Source organism: Prorops nasuta, unplaced genomic scaffold (assembly GCF_024137725.1).
Source record: "Prorops nasuta isolate Cenicafe-Biocafe unplaced genomic scaffold, Cenicafe_Pnas_1.2 PNAS00015, whole genome shotgun sequence".
Classification (NCBI taxonomy): Eukaryota; Metazoa; Arthropoda; class Insecta; order Hymenoptera; family Bethylidae; genus Prorops; species Prorops nasuta.
This window is the reverse complement of record NW_027116812.1, coordinates 1398873-1420247: the sequence shown is the minus strand read 5'-3', so window position 1 is coordinate 1420247 and position 21375 is coordinate 1398873. Positions and strand designations below refer to the sequence as shown.

Below are 21375 nucleotides of genomic sequence, written 5' to 3'. Positions count from 1 at the left end.
GAGTTCCGTTTAGCGTGAATAACAAAGGCGAACCGAGGAAATGAGCTGAGTGTAACTTAGTAGTGCAGTCAGCAGTGTGATTTCCATCACGATCGCGGTCACGGCTGCGCGGTGCTTGCACAGTGAATATTGTGAAAAAGTGCCGAAAAGAGGAGAAAAAAGGATAAATCGAAAATTGGCAGAAAACAAAAATGTTTCACTCGGCATGGCGCGAGAGAAGAAAAACGCGAATTTCTTTTCGCGCTCGTGGATAGCCGAAAAAAAATTCGCTATGTCCACTGACGACTCAAATTTGAACTATCCAATAAATCAAGCAAACTACCATACTTTCCCCTGGGATAATCGATTTTACCCGTATCATCTAGATTTCTCGAAAAATGATTTTGGAAGGAGCAATAGTGCAGGGAATCGTAAGTAGTCAAAATTGATTTTTGGCATTTTTTTATTAATGAATTAAAAACTTATAATTACGATTAAAAAATAAACCACTATCAAATCCTCGTTATCACTATGAAATTAAAATAATATTAAGCTACCAAAGATCATTACGTATGTTTTTTATAGGAATATCGAAATTTATAATACGAGAAAAAATTCACTTAATCATAATTATTATATTTCAACAGAATTTATGTTTTTTTTTTTTTTTACATAGAAAATTGTAATGTAATTTCTTATAAAACAAGTTCAAAACACTAATTAAGGTGGATTAATGTTTCGGTAAGGAAAGTTTGATGTAGGAAAGATTCGCTCGCTTGCGTGACCGTTACAGTCGTTTAATGCGTTTAGTAGCACGTGCTACTTGATAGTCACTTCCCATCTCTTTGCTTATTAGCTGATTATAGCCTACCGCACAAGTATACGATATATCAATTCCATGCAAATGAGCAATGTTAATTTGATTTCACTCAAACGAACAATGTTAGCTCAATTTCTACCAAGGTACAATTAAAATTCTATTCCACGTGAACGAGCACAAATTAATAAACTTTTTTTTGTCAATCCAAGATTTTCCAGTCCTAACGAATTACTGGGCTTATCCATGAATAAAATTCGCACCAGTAGAACGCTAGTTGGTAGGCAGCTGGCATCTAACGTTAAAATGCTAAAAACGGTGCTCAGTGGTACCGTAAAATAGATATAACTCGTAAAAAGATGACGTAACCGAGAAATTACCCCAATGGAGTCGCTGCACATAATTTTATTAAAAAACAAGAAATAAAAACTAATTCACTTCCATTCGTATAGAAATTCTCTTATTAAAAATTTCAGCCATATAGCGATACGTATCTTTGCCTTTTTCTCATAATTGCCTCGTTGCGTAATGATAAAAATCACGTTTGAGTGTGTATTCATTGTCCATTGTATTTTAGCATGATAATATATATAGAACAACGATGAAAATGCTGACTATTAAACCGATAAAAATAATTCGATCTCGTCGCTGTACAACTGCGTTAAAACGAGCAACTTTAATATTTCCTTGCAAGATATAAAAGCATAACTTTCACTCATTTCGCAGGTATTAGTAAATCTGCTAAAATGTACGATTTCGTGCAATTTCGATGCAATTTTTACGTAAATGAAGAGAAAAAGAACCCGAAAGAAGTGCTATTGTAGGGATGATAAAACTTGGCATTCTCGTTCCATCGACAGCTATATATATATATATATATATATACGTGCATAAATTTACGATGAACTTTCGAATGATGTATATATACTTACGTTCAAATATAAATGATAAGTTTCGAGTGAAATATCACCATGATTCTTTTCTTTCATAATTGTGCAATACAGCGGGGGATAACGAATCCAACTGGGTAATTGAACTTGACATTCTTCTAGAATGCGTCGTATGCATAAAATCGAAGTGAACTTTAAATGTCTATATGTGTGCATCAAGAATTTACAATGGACAAAGGATGTCATCGAGCAAGGTGTGGATTGATCAATCTTCGATCGATTCAAATTATTTTCTTATTTCTTCTCGAATCTCTTTGCAATCTTTGGATCAATTTATATTTTTTTTGTAAATAATCGATATTCTGTGGATATAAACATTGTAATTTACCAAATTTTCAGTAAATGTGTGCTAATGCTTCTTTTTTGCTAAAATTATGCAACACTTGGTGAAAGAATGTTGAATGTAGCCTACTACAGATTAGTTATGCTCGATATCCCAAAGCTAATTTTAAATGTGTCTATGCAATTAATAATTTAGCAAGAGATATATAGTCCTCGAAAAAGGCAAGGATCGATGGATCTAGAATGGATCATTTCAGACTTCCAATGATCTATATAGAACGTATCATCAAGATTATCCCAGTTTTATTAAATGGTTTGCAATAAAAACGACAAATTGCTCAATTACTCATCGATTCTGCTATTAATGAATAGCTTTTAAGTTCAAAGCGCGGTAAAGATAAGCCTACGTTGAACTTTAGGTTGATCTGTGCAATAATTTAGAATAGCTTCGAGATCTAGGCTGATGTACAATGAATTGTCTATTCTGTTGTATAGGTTTAATAATAATTCAATAGAAATAAAACACATTAAAACTTCTATGATTTTTATTGCAGAATTTTTCAAGCAGATGGATTTATAATTATATTTTGTTGATTTCACAATTATTTGAATATAATATTACAAAAAGAAATGTTCAACTTGTTCAATCGCTGGTTTTTTCTTGTTGTGCGATTTTAAGTCGACTGGCGGATAATTGAATTGTCAGATAAGACAGAGGGTGAACTTTAAATGGATCTCAACAATAAGTTACAATAGCTTCAACACCTAGATTTATATGCAGTGAATTCTCTATTATCTTGTTGCTTAACAATATCTGAATAGGAATTAATAATATTAAAATTTCCATAATTATTATTATAGAATGTCAAGTAGATGGAATTAAAGTTACTTTTATTTTTATTAATCTTGAATTATATGAATATAATATTTAAAAAACATTAAAATTATTAGAACAATGATACTATCTTTATCGCGCAATTTTAAGTCAACTGGTTGGTAATTGAATGATTAGATAAGAAAGAGGGTGAACTTTAGCTGGATCAGTGCAATAATTTAGAATAGCTTAAAGATCTAAGCTAACGTTCATTGGATTCTGTATTGAATAATAGTTTAAGAAATAATTCAATAGTAATGAAACATAAAAATTTCCATAATAATTGTTAGAGAGTTTCAAGGACCCGGAAGGAATAATAATTACACTTCCTTATTATTCCATAATTACATGAATATAATATTACAAAAAAACTAAAATCGTTATATAGGTGGTTGAGTCCTTATCGCGTGATTTTAAGTCAACTGGTCGGTAATTGGATTGTTAGATAAGAAAGAGGGTGAACTTTAGAGCGTCTTAACGAGAGAAAGATCGTCCTCGAGCGAAGCATGGATCGAGCGATCTAGAATAGGTCCTCTCTAGCACTCCTGGTGATCCTCCGAGATGTTGCAATCTATTCCCATGAACTCTCCGTCAATGACCTATACCGTGATCATCTCAGTCTAGAAAGAGAAACAGATTCTCATGGAGAGAAGGGATTCGCGCCGTTCTCTCCTTTCGTAGTGCTTAAACACACGTAGAAGATATGGCACTCGCCTTTATACGTTCATTTCATTTCTTTCGCTCAATGCGCCACTTTTCTTCTTCCACGACTCGTCACCTAACTTCTATGGTAAACAAATCATTTTAATTAAACGACGTGATAATTGTGATTAGCCAGTGATGCGAGTGTTTAATTAAATTCCATTTAAAGTTTTAATTATTTAGCATATTGGTCCATTATCGGTTCTCTTGATAAATCTTCACTCTCTCGCCTAAAGAGAAACCGTGCATTTTTGTGTATAACCAAACTTGAACCATGCCTTTACGCTCATTTAGTTTCTACTATTCAAATATGAGCTACTTTCCTTCTCTCTACCGAGACTCTTCTCCTAAGTTCCTTGGTAAAATCAGAATTTTAGTCACACTAATCATTGTGCAGTGCTTCTTTCCACTCGATGGAATATCGTGAAGGATTGTATCTATTCAGTGGTCCGAGTGAGTTCCGGAGGAATCTTACTTATAACTATAATTTTTAAGACACTTTACGAAGAATTTTAGACTTATTTCGACAGGTGAAGTAATTTTTGAGACGTTGGACATTTTTGTGTATAAATATACTTTACTCGATTCACGAATCGTTTGCGAATTCATTGGATATAGGTAACTAGGGCGGGTGATGCGTTGGAAAGGTCCGTGTAGAGTTTCCATTTTCAAAAGTGTTGCGCGGGAGCTCTCACTATCGAGAAAATTTAATTTCTCATCGTTATTAAAATTAATGGCTTTATTTCACTGGATTATGTTAATGCACTGCTTCAAATTTCATTGTGGTAGATATGGGAAACCTGGTACCCTGGCTTCTATCAATGTCTTTGCTGGGTGTCCAAGAATTCGCAGCTCATAGTGGACCAGAAAGCTTGTCCCAGGAACTGCAAGCTCCTTCTTTTCCGGAATTAAGCTTCCCATCTTTATCAGGACTTTCTTCGGTAAGTATTGTCCGTTATTTAATTAGCTTAAATTAGGCCATCGCAAACAATTTTAATGGGAATGAAATCTATCTCAGCCATCCGATAGTTACGAGAATCCATCATCAGCATCTTACGACTCTTGTTTGGGACAAGCCAACTGTCGCATCGATCTGCACGACAAGGATGTCCTCCACAGGAGTTTGCCGATCCCTCTGGATCAGGATCAGTACCTCAGATTACTGGAGAGCAATCGAGTAGTGGAGAGACCAATAGGAAGATCTATCAGCAATAGCAATTTTGGATCGAGAAATCGATATGATTTCAACAACTGGGTCCATGGATCAGCAAGGCTGGAGAACGAATACGTTGGTCCAGCCATGGAATTGGTAATTATACCATCAAAATTTCAACAAATCTTGGCATTGAGAATCGTGAAATTCGTCAGGTTTATTCGTGGACCGTTGTTGACTTTGAATTTGTCAGTATCGAAGCTCGTGACGATGCCATATTTCAAGGCGAATTTATCGCGGAGAACAATTTGCCATTGGGTCTTGACGTCTGGGGAGACAAGGTGTTTGTAACGTTACCGAGGTGGAAGGACGGTATTCCAGCTACTTTAGCTACGGTACCGAGGCATTCCAGGTCGAAGAGTCCAAAACTGAAGCCTTATCCTGGATGGGAGTGGCATAGAGTAGGTGTGTAATTGTTCTTTCCACATTTCCAATATTTTATCACATTCCTTAATCATCCTGGAATCTCTTGTAATGAATCTCTATTCCAAATCCTGCTTTTCCATTTTATATCCCTTTGTGAGTGATGTTAAAAATGATTCTCGTTTCAGGCAAATGCGACAACTTGAATTCGGTTTTTAGGATTCAAGTTGATGAGTGCGACAGGCTTTGGGTGTTGGATTCCGCAAGAATCGAAGTAGCATTAAAGCCAAAGGACGTTTGTCCACCAGCAGTCTTCATTTTCGATTTGAGGAACAACGATTTGATCAGGAAATACAGTTTACCTGATGATCAAGTGAAACAGGACTCGCTGTTCTCGAATATTGTAGTGGATGTTAGAGATGGGGACTGTGGGGGTGCAGTGGCTTATCTCTCGGATGTCTGGAGATTTGGACTAGTGGTGTACGACTTCTACAAGGACACTTCCTTCAGAATCGATCATCACCTTTTCTTCCCTGATCCCTTGGCATCCAGGTAATTTCTTTCTTCTCTTGAATATCAAAGGATACCCAAGAATATCCTAAAAAGAATAATTCTGTTCTAGGTATGATCTTCATGGAATCAAATTTCGATGGACAGATGGATTATTCGGACTAGCACTGACTCCTGTTGACATTAACAACGACAAGACTCTGTTCTTCCACCCAATGTCCAGTTTTCGCGAATTTGCGGTGTCTACGACGGTTCTGAAGGATAAGAAGACAGCGGACCAAAATCCGGATAGGTTTTCCGTAGTTGGTAGACCAAGGGCCAAAGATTATGGTCACTCTTCAGGGTCGGTCATCGATAAAAATGGTGTTATGTTCTTCAATATGGTGACCAGAGACTCGGTTTGGTGTTGGGACACCAGAAAAGAATACATCCCGCAAAATCTAGGTGTAGTTGGAACTAGCAACGTCTCTCTGGTCTTTCCGAATGACATCAAAGCCGACCATGAAGATCCACAAAGCGTTTGGCTAATTTCTAATAGGCTGCCGATGTACCTTTACGGCAGATTCGATCCCACCAGCACCAACTTCAGGATTTACAAGGCAGACGTGAATGAAGCCGTTAAGAATACCGTCTGTGACCCCAACTACGTTGTTCCTGACTCTGATCAGAGATACGACGAAGACTTTTAGTGCCGATATACTCTCTTCATAACGCCACTTAAAACCTAGTATATTTTGAACCATCTATTATCATAGCTTGTGTATATATGTATAATATATATATACTATGTATTTATACATACATAATGTATCATACCAGCCAATATCTCCTGCAATTATACTTAAGTAACCGTCAAATACAAAGATTTCTCCATTAAATAATACATGTAATAGACAATTCTGTGAAATACATTTTTTTAATGAATATCTTTGCTTTTTCATTTTTTTTGAATACAAAATGTTTTCATTATCGTTGTATTCAGTATTTTTCTAGGATGCATTGGAATCTGCAGACTTCAAGGAGCCAATATCCGAAAATTCTTCCATTAAACTGCTTCTGCAAGACACTGTTAATTCTTCGTTCGAGCTATTCGAGTAGGTTGAATCGTAGCTGTCCATATGGGTTTCACTCGGAATCACAGATAGCGAATTAGACGTAGTTGTACAAACATTTTCAAGAACATCGTCTAAAATTTCAGCAGCATAATTCTTCATCAAGTCTGCAGAGTCTTTTACAAAATTATCCATGGTTTTATTGACACTCGATGGCTTTGGCAAATTTGAAATAGACGTCGTTACGGATCGGATTTCTGTGATTTCCGGTGAGATCGAATTTCTTGAGACAAACAAGCTGAGAATTTTTGTTATGATCAAGGAGACATAATACAATGTTATAATTTTCCAGAAAGTCAAAATAGTCAAAGATAAAAAGTCACTTTGGTCTGTTGAAGCAATTGCATTGCTTCTCGCCAATTCCGTATTTGCTCTTTCCTGGTCTTCGTTATTTTCTTCATATTCATGATTGGCACTGATTTTCTCAACATCCGGGACATTCCTCGGATTTACTTCGATCACCATTTCATTGATATTTATCGTATGGCGATTCTCTTGTCTCCATTCGCCAGAATGTTCCTCGTTAATAAATATTTGTATGCTTCCTACATTATCGGCGTCGCTGGAGCTTCCACTTCCGGTCGAGAAGGAATCCGTGATGGTCGGTAGGGTTAGGATGGCGTTTTCCAGTAGGGCCGCTATATCGCTGTCAGATTGTTCGAGAAGCTCATCCAGCGCCACCGTGGAGCAAACTGAACTATAATTTCCCTCCGAATTTGTGGTTGCCGTGGGCGCCGTATCGCCCCCTGTTTCGTTTTCGTGTCGATCCCGATCATTATTGCTGCGTAAAATAGTTTCAGCGATACAAGGACTAAAATAGAATGCCTTGTGCAATTTTATCACCATGTCCGCATCAACGATGCTACGGCGATGAATTTCTTGGAGGTTATCCAAGCTTAAACTCCCAATCTGCAGATTCTTATTGGTTATGACGTAACCATCCGGGTGAAGACTCCACCTTATGTTTCGAACTATCTCACTAATATCCAGTGGAGCGTTTATTGGCCTGTGTTCCTGCTTATGTACATGATTCATCGCTGTTAACCTGTGATCCTCATTGTTTATATTTACATTCCATTCTTCTAAATAAATGTCCTCGTTCACATTATGCAATTCTTCAATTAAATCCATTTTCCCATACCTCTCAGCTCTTCTACTTACATTTTCTAAATTATTCGAGTCCGAACTATTTTCCGTGCCTTGTTCATCGGAGTATTCATTTGTTTTATTCAGAAGTTTCGAAAGCAACGATGCGTCGTTTCTATTCATATTTAATAAATCTTTCAGCATTTTTAGTTCCTCCTGATCCTCATTATCCATTTCGGTTTCCAGCTCTTTTATCTCATCGTGCAACGTGCTGTCAACAAAAATATTTTCCAAATTCTTTGCCTCGGAATGCGACTCGTTTATGCTCTTCTTGTGTGATAATAATGTTTTCTTTGTGGTTCCCGATTGTTTCACGGGTTTTTCAATCGATTCTTGTGAATTAGTTTTGCTACTCTTTTTGGGTTTGAGTTTGTTTACCGCCAATCTGAATTTTTCACTTAAACGCGACGTCCGGGGGGAATCATTTTTGGAAAGTGTTTCGGGATGATTTGGAAATTCAACAGAGTTCTCCATTGACGTACGCGAAGAATTTGATGTTTTTGCGGAGAGTTGCATTTCCTTCGTTTGCGAGCTGTAAAGTGGTCTCTTTTGCGGTAATAAACGCCAGCTTGAAACAGGCGATTTTGCAAGATTCCCGTTAAAAGTCTCGTTTTCTACGGTTTCCAATAAACCTTTCTTAGGTCTATCTACTTCATGACCTCTTCTATTATCCAAATCTTTACGTTGTACTTGACTCTTCAAAGATTCTAGGTAATTTTTATTCTTGATTGACTGTAAGTACCTGCTGGAATAACTGGAGCGTTCGAAATTCGTCGGAATAACATTATTAGCGCCTTCTGGACGGTCGTCGAACGCTTTTCGTATTCTTGATTTATCGCTCGACTTGTTACGGCCGTTCAAAGTCTCCTGAGAGTTTTCATCCATGCCTAGCAAATTATTAATGCCCATTTTCGAGCTATTATGACGTTTAACGCTGGTGTGAAAATTGCGTTTCACCATCCTGACGATCTCATTTGGTTTAACAACATCACTCCCATTAAACTTACTTTGCAATATACAATCTTCTTCCATACCCGGCAATTTCATGGACTTTTCGCTAACCAGCTCAGATGTTGCGTAACCGTCGCACGGATAGGACATGTTCGCACGCAAATTTCCTTTAACACGCGAATCCAATACTATCGGCTCGTATGTTAATAAGTAACTATTGTAAACCGTTGGATTAACTTGCAACTTATTCGAATCCACAATATCGGACAATTGTTCCTCCAGTTTAGTTTGAAGTTCGAGTTCACTCATTGCGTCATACGTCACTTCGGATATTTTTAAACTGGATTCACTAACGTCTTCGATATTTCCTGACGATTGTTTTCTATCCATGTTTAAATATTCCTCGGAATTTTTTTTCTCATGTTCCATATTTTTTCCATTTTCATTATTCGTCGAATTCATTTCCGAACCAACAATTTCATGTTCAACATTTTCCGAGGACTCGACAACAGGCTTTTTTTCCAAATCTTGGGAAGGATTTTTCTCGGAAGCCCCTGCAATGTTTGCTAAGAGAATATTTTCAACCTCTTTAGATGCTCGTTCCTCGGAATACTCGGTCACGGTTGTTTTTAATTCTTTCTCGGAAGTTTCGCTAGAATCTTTTGTATGTTTCTCGGTAGAGTTGGATGAATTACTCTGTTTATTGATAGTTAGCGTTGAATTCTTTCCTGTTTTTTCTGCCTCTCCTCTCTCTGTTGTATTTTCATTCCCCGTTGCCTCCCCCCTCTCCTGCTGCCCCACTCTCTCCCCTCCATCGCTCAAATTATTTCTTCGCTCTACAACAGTCGTCTTTTGCTTTTTCGAGTCTCCGGATTGAATTTTTGAGGAGCAGCAACAACCGCTGGTTTTGCACGATTGAAGTGGGAGGCAATTTGGAAGGGGGAAACGACGTGGAAGAGACAAAAGTTCTTTTCTATCTAAGTAATCGCAGTACTCCCTTCCAACTTTGCGAAAGCACGTTTCCTGTTTCAAAGGCACTTTTGGAGTTTCGCTTTTTGCCAACTGATTGGACAAGCAAGGATGTCGATGTGGTGGAGATCCAGTTTCTTTGGTAATCAAACACTCCATCTTCACATTAACAATGTAGTCATCGCATGGATAACGATTTTCTTTTATCGAATTATCCTTCATTTCTGGTTTCATATGCTTGTCTTTTTGTTTTGGTATGTGTTCTATATTTCTTGCTTTTTTTTCTAACATTTCCTTTTCATTCCCCGCTTTCCCTACCTTGTTGACATCCACCCTTCCATTTTTTTTATTTATTTCTAAAAAATGTTCACCTACATTGACATTATTTTTAAGCTCGCTACACGTGGAGGGAGTGCACGAGCTTCCGGTTGCATTTTTTGCAATTTTGTCCCTATTTTTGTCGTTCCTTAGTTTTCCTAGTTTATTCACGTCCGTTATTTCATTTTTTTTGTTAAATTCAGCAAGATTTTCATTAACACCATGATTTGTTTTTATTTTGCTATACGGGGAGGACGAACATGAAGACCGACAAACATTATTTCCGGTTTCTTTTTGCATTAAACACTCTTTTACTTTAAGAATATATTTATCACATGGATAAGCTTTTCTCTTTGATTCTTCTATCGCAATTACCTCTATATTTTTTTCTTTCTTTTCTATCGTTTCTTTTTTATCCCCCACTATTCCCAACCTGCTCTTGTCTATTCTTTCATTTTTTTTATCCGTTTCCACAAGAATTCCACCAACACAAATATTTGTTTTCAAATTGCTACAAGTGGAGGGCGAGCACGAAGACTGACTCGGATCACTTTCGGTTTCCTTAAGAGATAAAGATTCATTCATTTTAAGAAAATATTCCTGGCATGAATGAATCTTCCTTTTTAATTTTTCTTTTGCTGCTGTTCCATTTCCTTTATCCCATTCCCCATTATTTTCCTCAACACTTGCATTTCTCTTCAAATGGCTACATCTAGACACCAAACACGGAGACTGACGAGGAGCACTTCCGGTTCCACGCTTAGCCCAGCATTGCATTTTGTTACTAAAAATAAGTTCTTTGCAAACACTATCCGTTTCTCCCATCGACTCTTGCTCTTTTACTGATTTATCTATACTTTTCTTTCTCTTTTCCGTCACTACATTTTCCTCCTCTTTTTTTTCTAAAACCTCTACATTTGTGTCAACGTTCTTTTCCTTTGCATTACTTTCCTCTTTCATTTCCTCCATCTCTATTTTTTCCATACCATTCTCTTCCTTCTTATCCCCCTCTATACCTTCCTCAAGCACTTTATCTCCTATTTTATCCACGCCTTCACCATTCTCCTCCATGCTACCATTTCTTCCGTCTTTCAAGGACCCTTCCTCCGTAGATCCATCTTCTGTGGTACTCTCTTCCATCTTATATCCGTTCAACGACGATTTCGTGAGTGTTTCGAGCTGTGCCTGAATTATATCACTCTTCGAGAGTCCAAGAAGCTTCATAGCCTTCTCCGCAGGAGTTAGCGAAGGATTCTCCACAATACTCAAGACAAAACTGTCGCAGTCATCCGAGTCCTGACTGAAATTCGTCAGTATCGTCGCGAGGCTCCTGGAGAAAACGTGATCATCATCGATATATGGCAAATGTTGGAAAAATTCGTCTAGTGAGGTAAAACTGGCCAGTCTCTCGCGTTCGATTCCTTCCAAGGACGAATCACCGCTATCAAACAAACCCAAAAGTTTCGCACTTTGATCTGCCTCGACAAATTTCGACGACCTATTCTTCTCCAGAGCCTTCAACTGCATGTAAAAACATACAGTGGAGTACCAACTGTAGAACGTTAGAACTGAAAAGAGTTCGTTGATTAAAAATCGATGCATTTCTCAGTTTCTACCTGTGAATTTTTAACGGCTTGTTTACCTAAAGGTATCGACTTGTCGACAAAAATTTGCAGAAGGGACGTTGCTGGCAAAAGACCTTCAAAGTACAGTAAAGCACATGCGGAGAAAGCTGTCAGCTCGATTATGAAGTTTTTGAAGAAACTCAGAATCATCCAGGGCAGAAGAAGGTAGGATCGACTCAAGGTCAAAATGGAGTAGATGTTTGTAACATAGAAAACGGTATAAGCGTGTGCGATGAAAATTCGAGCTGTCGCGATCCATACTAGAACTGAAAACAATATTCTTCTTTTATTATGATGACTCGCTTTACTTCAAGATTATTTACAATGTAATTGAACAATTTTTAAGAGTCGTACTTACCATGCTTGATCCAGGATATCAATGAAGTCTCAAGGTCATTTTTATTGGTGAACGAGAAATTGAAAATCTCGTATGATTGGCTGCGCCAATCAAACGTTGTCCAATCAAAAATACTGACGGCCTTGAAACGATGTAAATATCGTGAGTTAGCTAAGATTTTTATAGGTTATGTACGAATTGAGACTCGCGTAATTTCCCAGGCTACAAAATGCGTGGTTTGCAATAATTACCGAGCCAATGAGGGTCGTTATCAACAACTCGGTCTGGAAGGACAAACCAGCGATATGCCCGATAAATCTCGGCATCAGTGGCTTCTAGTTTTTCCAACAGATCAGTGCTCCATGCGTCTTGGCGAAAATATGTAATTTCGCGTACTCTCTCATCTTTGCGTTACGCAATCAACGTTGGAATTTTTCTCGCTTTTTTTTGTAAATTATAATCTCGCGGTTTTTCAAGTTTAAAAATATGTGTAAAGTGTAGGAAATTTGAGAAATGGGTACGTGGAAATTTTTACAACTCTGAAGATTGGTGAATCTGGAATTATTACATGGAAACATTATAATCGATTATCGATTAAAAATTCAATAACTCGTGTGTCAAATGGTTTGTTAAAAAATCACCCAAAGTTGTTCACGGAATTATCATATTTCTTTGTCGAAGCAGAAATTTAAATTACGATGCAGAAATTCGATCATCTCGTGAAAGGCTTTCCTGTTTTTCATGATATTAGAATAGACACAATTTTCTACTTGTGCGCAAAAATACTACTTTAGGCATTTGTTGCATAAATGAAGGAAAGTATTATACTAATTTTATTGTAATCTATTTCATTAAATTTATTAAGTTTTGCATTCATCAACAATGTCATTTATTAATTATAAGAAATGTACTTACCTTGTAAATGTTTTCTATTTAAATAAATACCTTGCAAAAATTTCAATTGTTATTATCACCTACATAAATAAGAGAAGCGAAAAATGCATCATGGTAAAACTATTCAACAATCGATGAGAAATCATGAGACGGTTTTTTTTTTCTGAAAAAAAAATTACTCTTTTCCTCGTTTGTTATTCGTTACAAGCATTCGATTATGGACCGCAGATAATGAGCAGAATGAGGAATAATAAATTAACCACAGACTTTTCATTGGTCGAATAATGTTTTTCAATGACCGAGGAGAAGTCGAGAAACGTTTATATTGAACAAAAAAATAATCATATTCTTCGTATTGCACCGATTGTGCACGGCCCCGGCGGGTTCTCCTTGAACGATACATCCGTTGACTTATCCACCACACGTATATACTCACGGAGAAAAGATTTAATGTATTCACCTGCGTCGATGCAGTAGCAGTGGCAATGTCAGTTGCCCATTTGCAGCCTCTCCGAAGGTCACGCGAACCGAATTTATCGCAGAAAACTCGTGCAACTTTTTACGTCGAAAACCAATAAAATCGAACGTAAAAGCAACACGTACTATACTATAAAATTTTAGATATTTCATTTTAAACCTACAAAATTTTACATTCAATTTTCCAAAAAACTTTTTATAATTCGCAACAAAAATCGATTACAACTATTCAGTCGTTTCCCCCCTAACTTCATAGATAAGAAAAATAAAAACTTTATATGCTAATAAGAATATACCTCTATCCAATCCTTGTTAGGAATAATAATAATCTTTAGCCACAAATCACGAGAATAATTTATTGGAGCAATAACGAAAAAGTAGAATTAAAAAAAGAACATGGCGGAGGAATTTGAATGCGGGATACGGCAATGAAGGAATCGGTGAAGTGTATCGTAAGCGTGTGTGTGTGAAGGGACACATACGTTCACACACAGAAACGCGCCTGCGCTAGCAAACTTAACGAAGACTACGAGCGCTCGCGAGTGGAACGATGCGAGAGTCAAGCGAGTCGGTGTGCGTGAGCGCGCGAGCGTAGGTGTGGGTTCCGCGCCGTTCTTGGCACAGTTTCTGGCCATCTCCTATTGCGAGTGGAGCGCCGCTGGACCTGCGCGAAACGTGTGTGCTCGCGAAACGAACAGGCAAGAAAAATACCAAAAACCACAGTTTTCAAATCCCTGCCAATTCTTCAAAGTTCGATATAATCAAAAAACCAACCATCATCCCCACTTTGTCTCCGGTTGTACCCAATTAGAAACCTTCCCTCGCTGTCCTCACCAATCAGCACACTATGCAGCCTCTTGCGTATTTACATTTACGATTCCACGTACCGGGACAACAGAGTGTTTTCACGAAATTCTTGTTAAGTGCTCGATTGGACAATGGGAGCTCGTTTTGAGATTGGAAATGTTATTTCTTCGGGTGTTTGTGAGCGGTTCTGCGAAACTGGAGAAGTTGGCGGGTGGGGGGGGGGGGGAGAGAAAGAAGATAAAAGGGTGCTGTGCACGGATGTTATGAATGGAACGCGACGTTAAGAGTTAGCAGAAGCGGACGCGATGCCATCAGCTGTTTCTCGTAACGAGTCGTACAGCGTAATACGTAGTATAAATGCATACATAGTTGGCGCGAGCCAAGTCGACGTGAAAGATGATGGAGGATAGAAGATCGTATAGAAAGATGAGAGTGTACAAGGGACTCATTGAAAATCTGGATGCGCGCTTTTCATTTATCGCTAATTGTGCAATGAATTGCGTTCCATTCCCACCCTAGTATTTTTCACGTACCAGCAACATTCGCCAAACGTGCCCGTTACCTCCTCCGCGTACGTCCTGCGGCAAAACCTGTCCCGTTCCGACATTTTTACGACCGATTTCCGCACGCGACCTGTCGCTGGAAAATCGTCGAGTAAACTTTAATAGACACCGCAGTATATAACGCATATTGGAGGTAAAAGGAGGCCAACGATTCTTCAGCTTCAAAGTACCGCATCTCCGCGAACTCGTGATTAATCCTTAACTCGACTCTTTCTCTCTACTCGCATATTTATCCACTTTAGTATACGTATCTGTCAGAAACGTTCCAGGAACGATCCTGGACCCAATTTGACACGTTGCCACGTTTCAGGAACGTTTCTGCCACGTCGCGCACTGTATTTACAGCTTAAAACGACTAATTGCAACGCGGAAACAAAACGAATTTTGCCTTGATGCAATATAAATATGCATATCTTCAGTGGCTGAGGCCCAATGCGAATAAGACCACTGTTTTTCTACAATGTTTTCGCAGCTTGGTTTTGTTTAAGGATCAAGCCGGGCTCTACGTAACGGACGTATCGAGTAGTTTTGCGTATTTTTAACCAATGTTTGCCTCGCGTTGCTTACTCATCGACTAATTTTAACGTCAATAAAACACGCACGCAGCTCCTTTTACACGTTCCGCGCCGCAATTGTCGATGGATTCTCAGCGATTCTGAATGGACAGAAACAAAACACGGCTTATCCGATTGACCGAGAGGCATCGTTAAAATTCTCAGGTATAATGTATACAGTGGCATAACGCGTTCTTGACGTAACTTGACCGACACTGATGCAATTGAAGTTTCTTACGCATTTAATGGAAACCTTCCGACGAACTTTTTTTTCTAGCTTGTCGATTCATCTTTGATCGCTGAATGTCTCGACTCTTCAATTAATTCCGAGTTCTTGCTTCCGTGCGCCGATAGACCCCTATGGGCCTATTAATTAATCAACCAACATTGAAACGTCGCTTCTTCAATTATTGTATTAACAAAAAAGCGAATTATTGTTACTGTCAACATTTTCTTCTATTTGTTAATTATTGATTACTCGCAGTTGTTATATTTAAATTTTGATAAATGTAAACAATGGTTTTTTCTTAAGAGAATTTTCTCTTTTTGATTGCGTCAGTTTTCCAGTAAATAATGTTAGATTTCGTGGACATTTGGAGGAATTGAGAAACAGCGTCGAAGGACAAACAGCCGGAATAACGTGGGTTTTTCTCGGCGACGACGGTCGCAGAGCTTGACCTGGCGTGTCTTTAAGCGGGCCGATGACGTGGTATCTTTTTGCGCGAGGTAAACCGGAGGGAGATACTCGTGCCCTTATGAGGCACATAGACCTCGGAACTTCATCCAGAGTATCTCCCCAACCTTCTCCTTTTACTCATACCTTCCTACCTGAATCCTCTAGGCCGTCCACTGCTCCGTGTCCTCATACCACTGAAAAATATATTTTCCTCTTTTTTCTAAGAAAATTCAATCCAATGGATTTATTCTATTCAAAAAAATTGTAATTTTTTTTATTTTTCAATTTTACAATAATGTATCTTTCCCCTTTTGTTTTTTCGCTATTTTTAACGTATATACTATTCTGTATTTTTTAGTTATTTTCTTATTGTATTTCTTTTATAGTTTTCTTATTCCAGTCACTGATACATACATATATCTTTTTTGTCTTCTTTTATTCTTCTTTATGTTTTCAGCACTATTTGTTCGTTTCATTAACTTTGCCATGATTATGGGTTTTCTTTCTATTTCTTCGCTATAATTTTCTTGTCGTTTGGGTTTTGCTGAATATTTTATACCTCTCTTCTTTTACTCCTGACTTTCTACGTTAAGAAAATATTTGGATTTTCTTATCTAAGTTTCTATCAAACGAAAATAATCGTTTGATCGAGATGCTCGCCACGTTTAATCTCCGCAGGTTTCAATCTCAATTAACAATTAATTGGAAGAATCGAGCGAGTAAAAGCCGCTAGCAACTCACAAGCTTCTTTGGATTATCGCGAGATTTGTATACAACAGTGAGGAGCTTTGCTGGTTTCTATCAAGAGGAAAGTCTGGTGCAACAAGTAGAAAAAATGGGTTATTTCGCTAATGAAAAATTCATTTTGTTAACTTAATTGCAATTAGTTTTTTATTCACGTATCTTCGTTGTGGAAGAATCTGCTTCTGGAGAGTATTGTTTTGTTTTTCACTCGCTGTATAGTCAGTTAATAATAATAATCGAATTCATTAAAATTTAACAGCTGTTTATGGAATATAAATAAATGCCCTAAGTAAACTTTGAACTGATAAATATTCTTTGTGCTGTACGAAAAATGCGAACAAGAATATCGATTTGACTGTATGGAGCTTGGCTTCTAAAATTGTACACTATGTTTTCTCAAAATAGTGGAATAATTGCTGTATATATAATTAAAATAGTTTCTAATGAAGGATACACAACTTTTTTAAAGTTATTGCAGTATTAGGAATTAATATTGAATAACGAAGTTTTATGCGATAGACATGAGAGACGAGAACCTTTGAAAAATAAGAAAGAATACTGTAGCTTCGCCTCAGCAATACGAGGGAAAGAGAATCGCTCGTAAAAACAAGAAAATACTATTAATGGAATTTTATGAAGAAACCGAAGGTTCCCTTTAATCGACAAGAATAGATGCATAGCTCAAAATCACTGTAAGATTCCAGTAATAATTATTTTCTCTTGATGGAAACATTAAACACTTTTTTCTAAAAACAACTTTTTTTTTAAATTGGTGGGGATATATGATTCACAAAGCTCTCAATCGATTATATTTTAATGCGTTTTAAAAATGATAAACTTTCAGTCTGGATGAATATACTTTTAAAACATATTTCATATAACGTTTTAAAATTGAAAAAAGGATGAAAATTGTAGTTTTTTCTTTAATTTCTATTTATGTTTATTTCGTTACTTTTTTTTATATAAAAATAGAATCATCCAGACAGAATATTTATTAGATTTGCAATGGTACAAAAACAATCTTTGTTTTTAGATGAAGTTACTCTCATCTGGAACTGATTTACACCTGAAAAATTAACCATCAAGTCTTTTGGCCAATAGGGTCTCTCTATTTCTAATCTTGGGAACAAAGTAAATAATAATCAGAATAACGTTTCACTGATTACACACATGTTCGATCTAACGGCCTAAAATTTGTATTATTTTCCTTTTCTTTCCACAGAATTTTTATTTACAAACCAGTGCATCGATACTTTTAGAAATACACACGTTAACATATGCAAAATCAGATAAACAACTTCGTCTCTAGCGCTGGAAAAAAAATGGTCAAAAATCACCATATTATCTCGTTAAATTGCGGGAGGCTCCCCCCTTAAACCGCGCAACACCGTCCGGAATAAACGATGCTATATTGCGAAACGTGAGCGTTTACCCAGCAAAGTCAGGGTGACATATTTTGAGAAAGCGCTCATATGCCATCGACGCCTGACCTTGAACTTTTACACAGCCAAGTTGCATAATGTCAATGGATGATACGAACGAAACTCGAACGATAACACCGAAGTGATAAAATTTTCTTGTATCGACTGACCAAAGTTTTCCACTTTTGCCTTTCAGCGTGTAACGATATTTTCAGTCATTTTCCATTTGTATTCTAACTAATTAACTTTGCTTTACCATTTTTTTTCAACAAATTGCTGCATACAATTTGTAAACCTGAAAACAATGGACTTTTCTTGTCCATTTAATTCAGTTTTGACTCAACGACTTTTGCAAAATGTTTTTAAATTTATTTTCTATAAAAATTATAATAAAGCCTGAAATAAATGACTATGGAAATTTATTACGAGTTGTTACTGAACGATTCTGAAGTCAAGTGAGGAAAATCGTATATTCCCAGAATAAGTTGGTAATCGATCTGAAATCATCCTAATACCGTGATATAATTTCTTGGGAGGTTTGGCCTTAGATCCCGAAACGGTGACACAATGGTTAATTTGCTCGAGGCTAAGCAACCGTGACGAATAGTCGGGATTCGGATGAATCGCCGCAATCTTTCCAGATCAAGCGTGAACCTACGCGTTGGTAAAAACTGATCGTTTTATTCTTCGTTTGTTTAGAAAGGTATAAAAGGCACGATCCTGAGTCGACGTCGAGTAATTTAAAAAAAATACCTGCGTTTTTATCGAATTAACCAACTTGGAACACATAGTGTTAGAAATATTCCTGAAACGTTCCAAGTGTTCCAACGTGTCAAATTGGTTCCAGAAATGTTTTAGGAACGTTTTTGACACTATGTTTACTTAACTCGTTCTAATAGAATAATTTTTAATTTAAAATTGTCAACACTGTCCTGATCGTAATTCGATGAATATGAATCGACGAAATTTATCGTGAAATATACAAAGTTTTGATGATTAGAAAGCTTGGAGCTTTGCAGTTTGATTATTTAATTTATTTTTTAAGGATTGGGATGGGTGAATTTATTAATAAATCTGGAGATTTTGGTTAAGTGGGTTAGCAGAGAGACGTTAAACTGAGGAAGGTCAGCAACTGGGCGTTCGAATTGGTTAAGAATCCAAAATAGACCAACGTAGTCGCATGCCAATGACCCACATTTCGATATTCTAGAAATAAAATCACGTCATCCCATTAAACGCCCGATAAAATAACAATTGTGATTGAGAAACTCGTAGAATCCCGGATAAAAATATCGCTTTTTTCCCTTCTACCTCGGATCAACACGCGATACTTTTTATCCTATTGAAAGAAAAATCTTATCCACTGTTTATTTTCGTCCAATATGCTCGGTTGATTTAATGACCCTAGCAGCAAAATTGACCCCAATGACGTCAAAATTATCAATTTTTTTAGCTGATTAATTTATTAATAAAATACACCGAAGTTTGTCTTCATTTATTTCCATCGATTCGTTAATTTTCTTAATAAAAACCAATTGTCAGCCACTCTCTTTCATTCATTCTACATATTTTTCTAAAATTACAATAAGAACTCATAATTTATCGTTTTTTGCAGAATGCAGTTGACATCGTGTTGCAGATGTTGTTCCCTGAAAACGGGAACGATATTCAGTGGAGTATGTGGAATCGTAAGTAGCTAATATTCTTATTTTTAAGACGCGCGCGAGTAACAACGTAAACAACATTATATAAACAAAACAAATCTGTTGCAGGTCTTAGCAATAATCTCTCTGATCCTGATATTCACCGTGAACGTAGAATGGAAGACGATAGTAGTGGATATACTGGACAAAACAGCAGTGAAAATCATTTTCGCCATAAATCTCTGCATGACAATTTTAATATCCACATTGTTGATCATCGGAGCACTTAGGGTAAGCTGCGATTAATTTTCCAGTGAAGAAAAACAATTTTGCGATATAATTTATAATTATTATGAGGCACAAATTAATTAAATAGATTATTTTAATTAGGTACAATAACTTTTATTTATACAGCGTCATACAATTTTTAAGACAAGCAGTAACACGTGTTTTTCTTTTCCAGAGGAACACTTTTATGATGCTGCCATGGGTTGTTCTGGGCATCATGCTTGCAGTAGCTCTGCTCGTTAGTGTCCTCTATACTTCCATCATGTTCTTCGTCAATCACGATAATCTAAATGGCGTGCTGTGGCTGGTTTTCGGTCTCATAGCTGTTGGTAAGTTTATAACCATTCCTAACATAAAAATAGACCAATTTTCCAATAGCCTCGTTATAGGCCTTGGATCACAATTTTTAGAATCGGATCGAGATAATAACGTTTGTGTATTTTTCTAGTCGTGTACACGTACATGTGGCTGGTGGTATTCAGCTATTTCCAGCAATTGAGGCTTGAAAAGATGAGTGGTAGAATTGGGCCATACGGCAGGCCCTACAACTATCGACGGCCGTGAGTCAATTAATCAAGCAAAATTAATTACATTTAAAAGCATCTACGAGAAAACGACACTGGACCACAACTCTATTATAAGAGTAGTTATAAAATGAATTAATAAACTCAATTAAACAACCAATACGCGTCTATGGACCTGCGTATTTAAAATGGAAAAAACTGTGTTCGTAATTTAGTTTGTAAAGAAGGAAAGAAAATGAACAGTGGGTCCATCCAATTTAGTTCGAGTGTATGGAATAATCGACGCGTTGCATATGAATCTGTGAGTCGAGTGCGTGGATAATTTTTTAAGCGAATGCATCGAATATCTTCGTTCACTGGACACTGGATTTATCTTTGTCTTCGCCAACAATAGAAATGACTCGTTTAGATAGCTTAAAATAATATTATTTATAATAATATACTATACATATTACTATAGCATTGGCTATAACTACTCGAAATGTTTGAAAATGATATTATATTTATTATGTACGCGTAAAATATCTATTTATAAGACTAATATGACTGACTCGTATTTATTATATTTCTCAATATTTTCCGTATATTATTTTTGCTTCTGTAAATAGATTTTTTTAATTCGACTAAAAGCTTCTT

At 36.8% G+C, this 21375-nt stretch overlaps 3 protein-coding genes across 6 annotated transcripts; 2 read left to right on the top strand and 1 right to left on the bottom strand.

Moving 5' to 3' along the window:
• Positions 1–267: 267 nt before the first annotated feature.
• On the top strand, positions 268–6388 carry LOC136779058 (dopaminechrome tautomerase-like). Its single transcript, XM_066736363.1, has 6 exons — positions 268–410; positions 4394–4545; positions 4623–4913; positions 4973–5222; positions 5369–5732; positions 5803–6388. Exons 1-6 carry the CDS (start codon positions 272–274, stop codon positions 6377–6379), a joined length of 1773 nt encoding a protein of 590 aa, XP_066592460.1. The 5' UTR covers positions 268–271; the 3' UTR covers positions 6380–6388.
• Positions 6389–6679: 291 nt separating this feature from the next.
• LOC136778812 (putative autophagy-related protein 11) lies at positions 6680–12178 on the bottom strand. The gene is made up of 2 exons (XM_066735939.1): positions 11829–12178; positions 6680–11754 (listed from the first exon to the last, which is right to left on the bottom strand). Exons 1-2 carry the CDS (start codon positions 11959–11961, stop codon positions 6680–6682), a joined length of 5208 nt encoding a protein of 1735 aa, XP_066592036.1. The 5' UTR covers positions 11962–12178.
• Positions 9899–21295, top strand: LOC136779063 (uncharacterized). Of its 4 annotated transcripts, none has more exons than XM_066736373.1 (5): positions 9899–10010; positions 19900–19972; positions 20057–20218; positions 20391–20544; positions 20664–21295. In XM_066736373.1, the coding sequence occupies exons 2-5, from the start codon at positions 19901–19903 to the stop codon at positions 20777–20779; spliced, it is 504 nt and encodes a 167-aa protein (XP_066592470.1). In that variant the 5' UTR covers positions 9899–10010; position 19900; the 3' UTR covers positions 20780–21295. The 4 variants fall into 4 exon arrangements, with proteins under 4 accessions (XP_066592470.1, XP_066592468.1, XP_066592469.1 ...); XM_066736371.1 differs by lacking the exon at positions 9899–10010 and adding an exon at positions 14099–14217; XM_066736372.1 differs by lacking the exon at positions 9899–10010 and adding an exon at positions 14707–15608.
• The last annotated feature ends 80 nt before the right edge of the window (positions 21296–21375 follow it).

Bases quoted from the DNA above. Each gene is read 5' to 3' on its own strand.
- LOC136779058 (XM_066736363.1), top strand. From the start codon at position 272: ATGTCCACTGACGACTCAAATTTGAACTATCCAATAAATCAAGCAAAC. The intron at 411-4,393 runs GTAAGTAGTCAA...TCATTGTGGTAG, and splicing joins GAGCAATAGTGCAGGGAATC to ATATGGGAAACCTGGTACCC. The intron at 5,733-5,802 runs GTAATTTCTTTC...ATTCTGTTCTAG, and splicing joins CCTGATCCCTTGGCATCCAG to GTATGATCTTCATGGAATCA.
- LOC136778812 (XM_066735939.1), bottom strand. From the start codon at position 11,961: ATGATTCTGAGTTTCTTCAAAAACTTCATAATCGAGCTGACAGCTTTC. The intron at 11,755-11,828 runs GTAAACAAGCCG...AACTCTTTTCAG, and splicing joins CGACAAGTCGATACCTTTAG to TTCTAACGTTCTACAGTTGG.
- LOC136779063 (XM_066736369.1), top strand. From the start codon at position 17,536: ATGCATAGCTCAAAATCACT. The intron at 20,219-20,390 runs GTAAGCTGCGAT...TTTCTTTTCCAG, and splicing joins TGATCATCGGAGCACTTAGG to AGGAACACTTTTATGATGCT. The intron at 20,545-20,663 runs GTAAGTTTATAA...GTATTTTTCTAG, and splicing joins TTTCGGTCTCATAGCTGTTG to TCGTGTACACGTACATGTGG.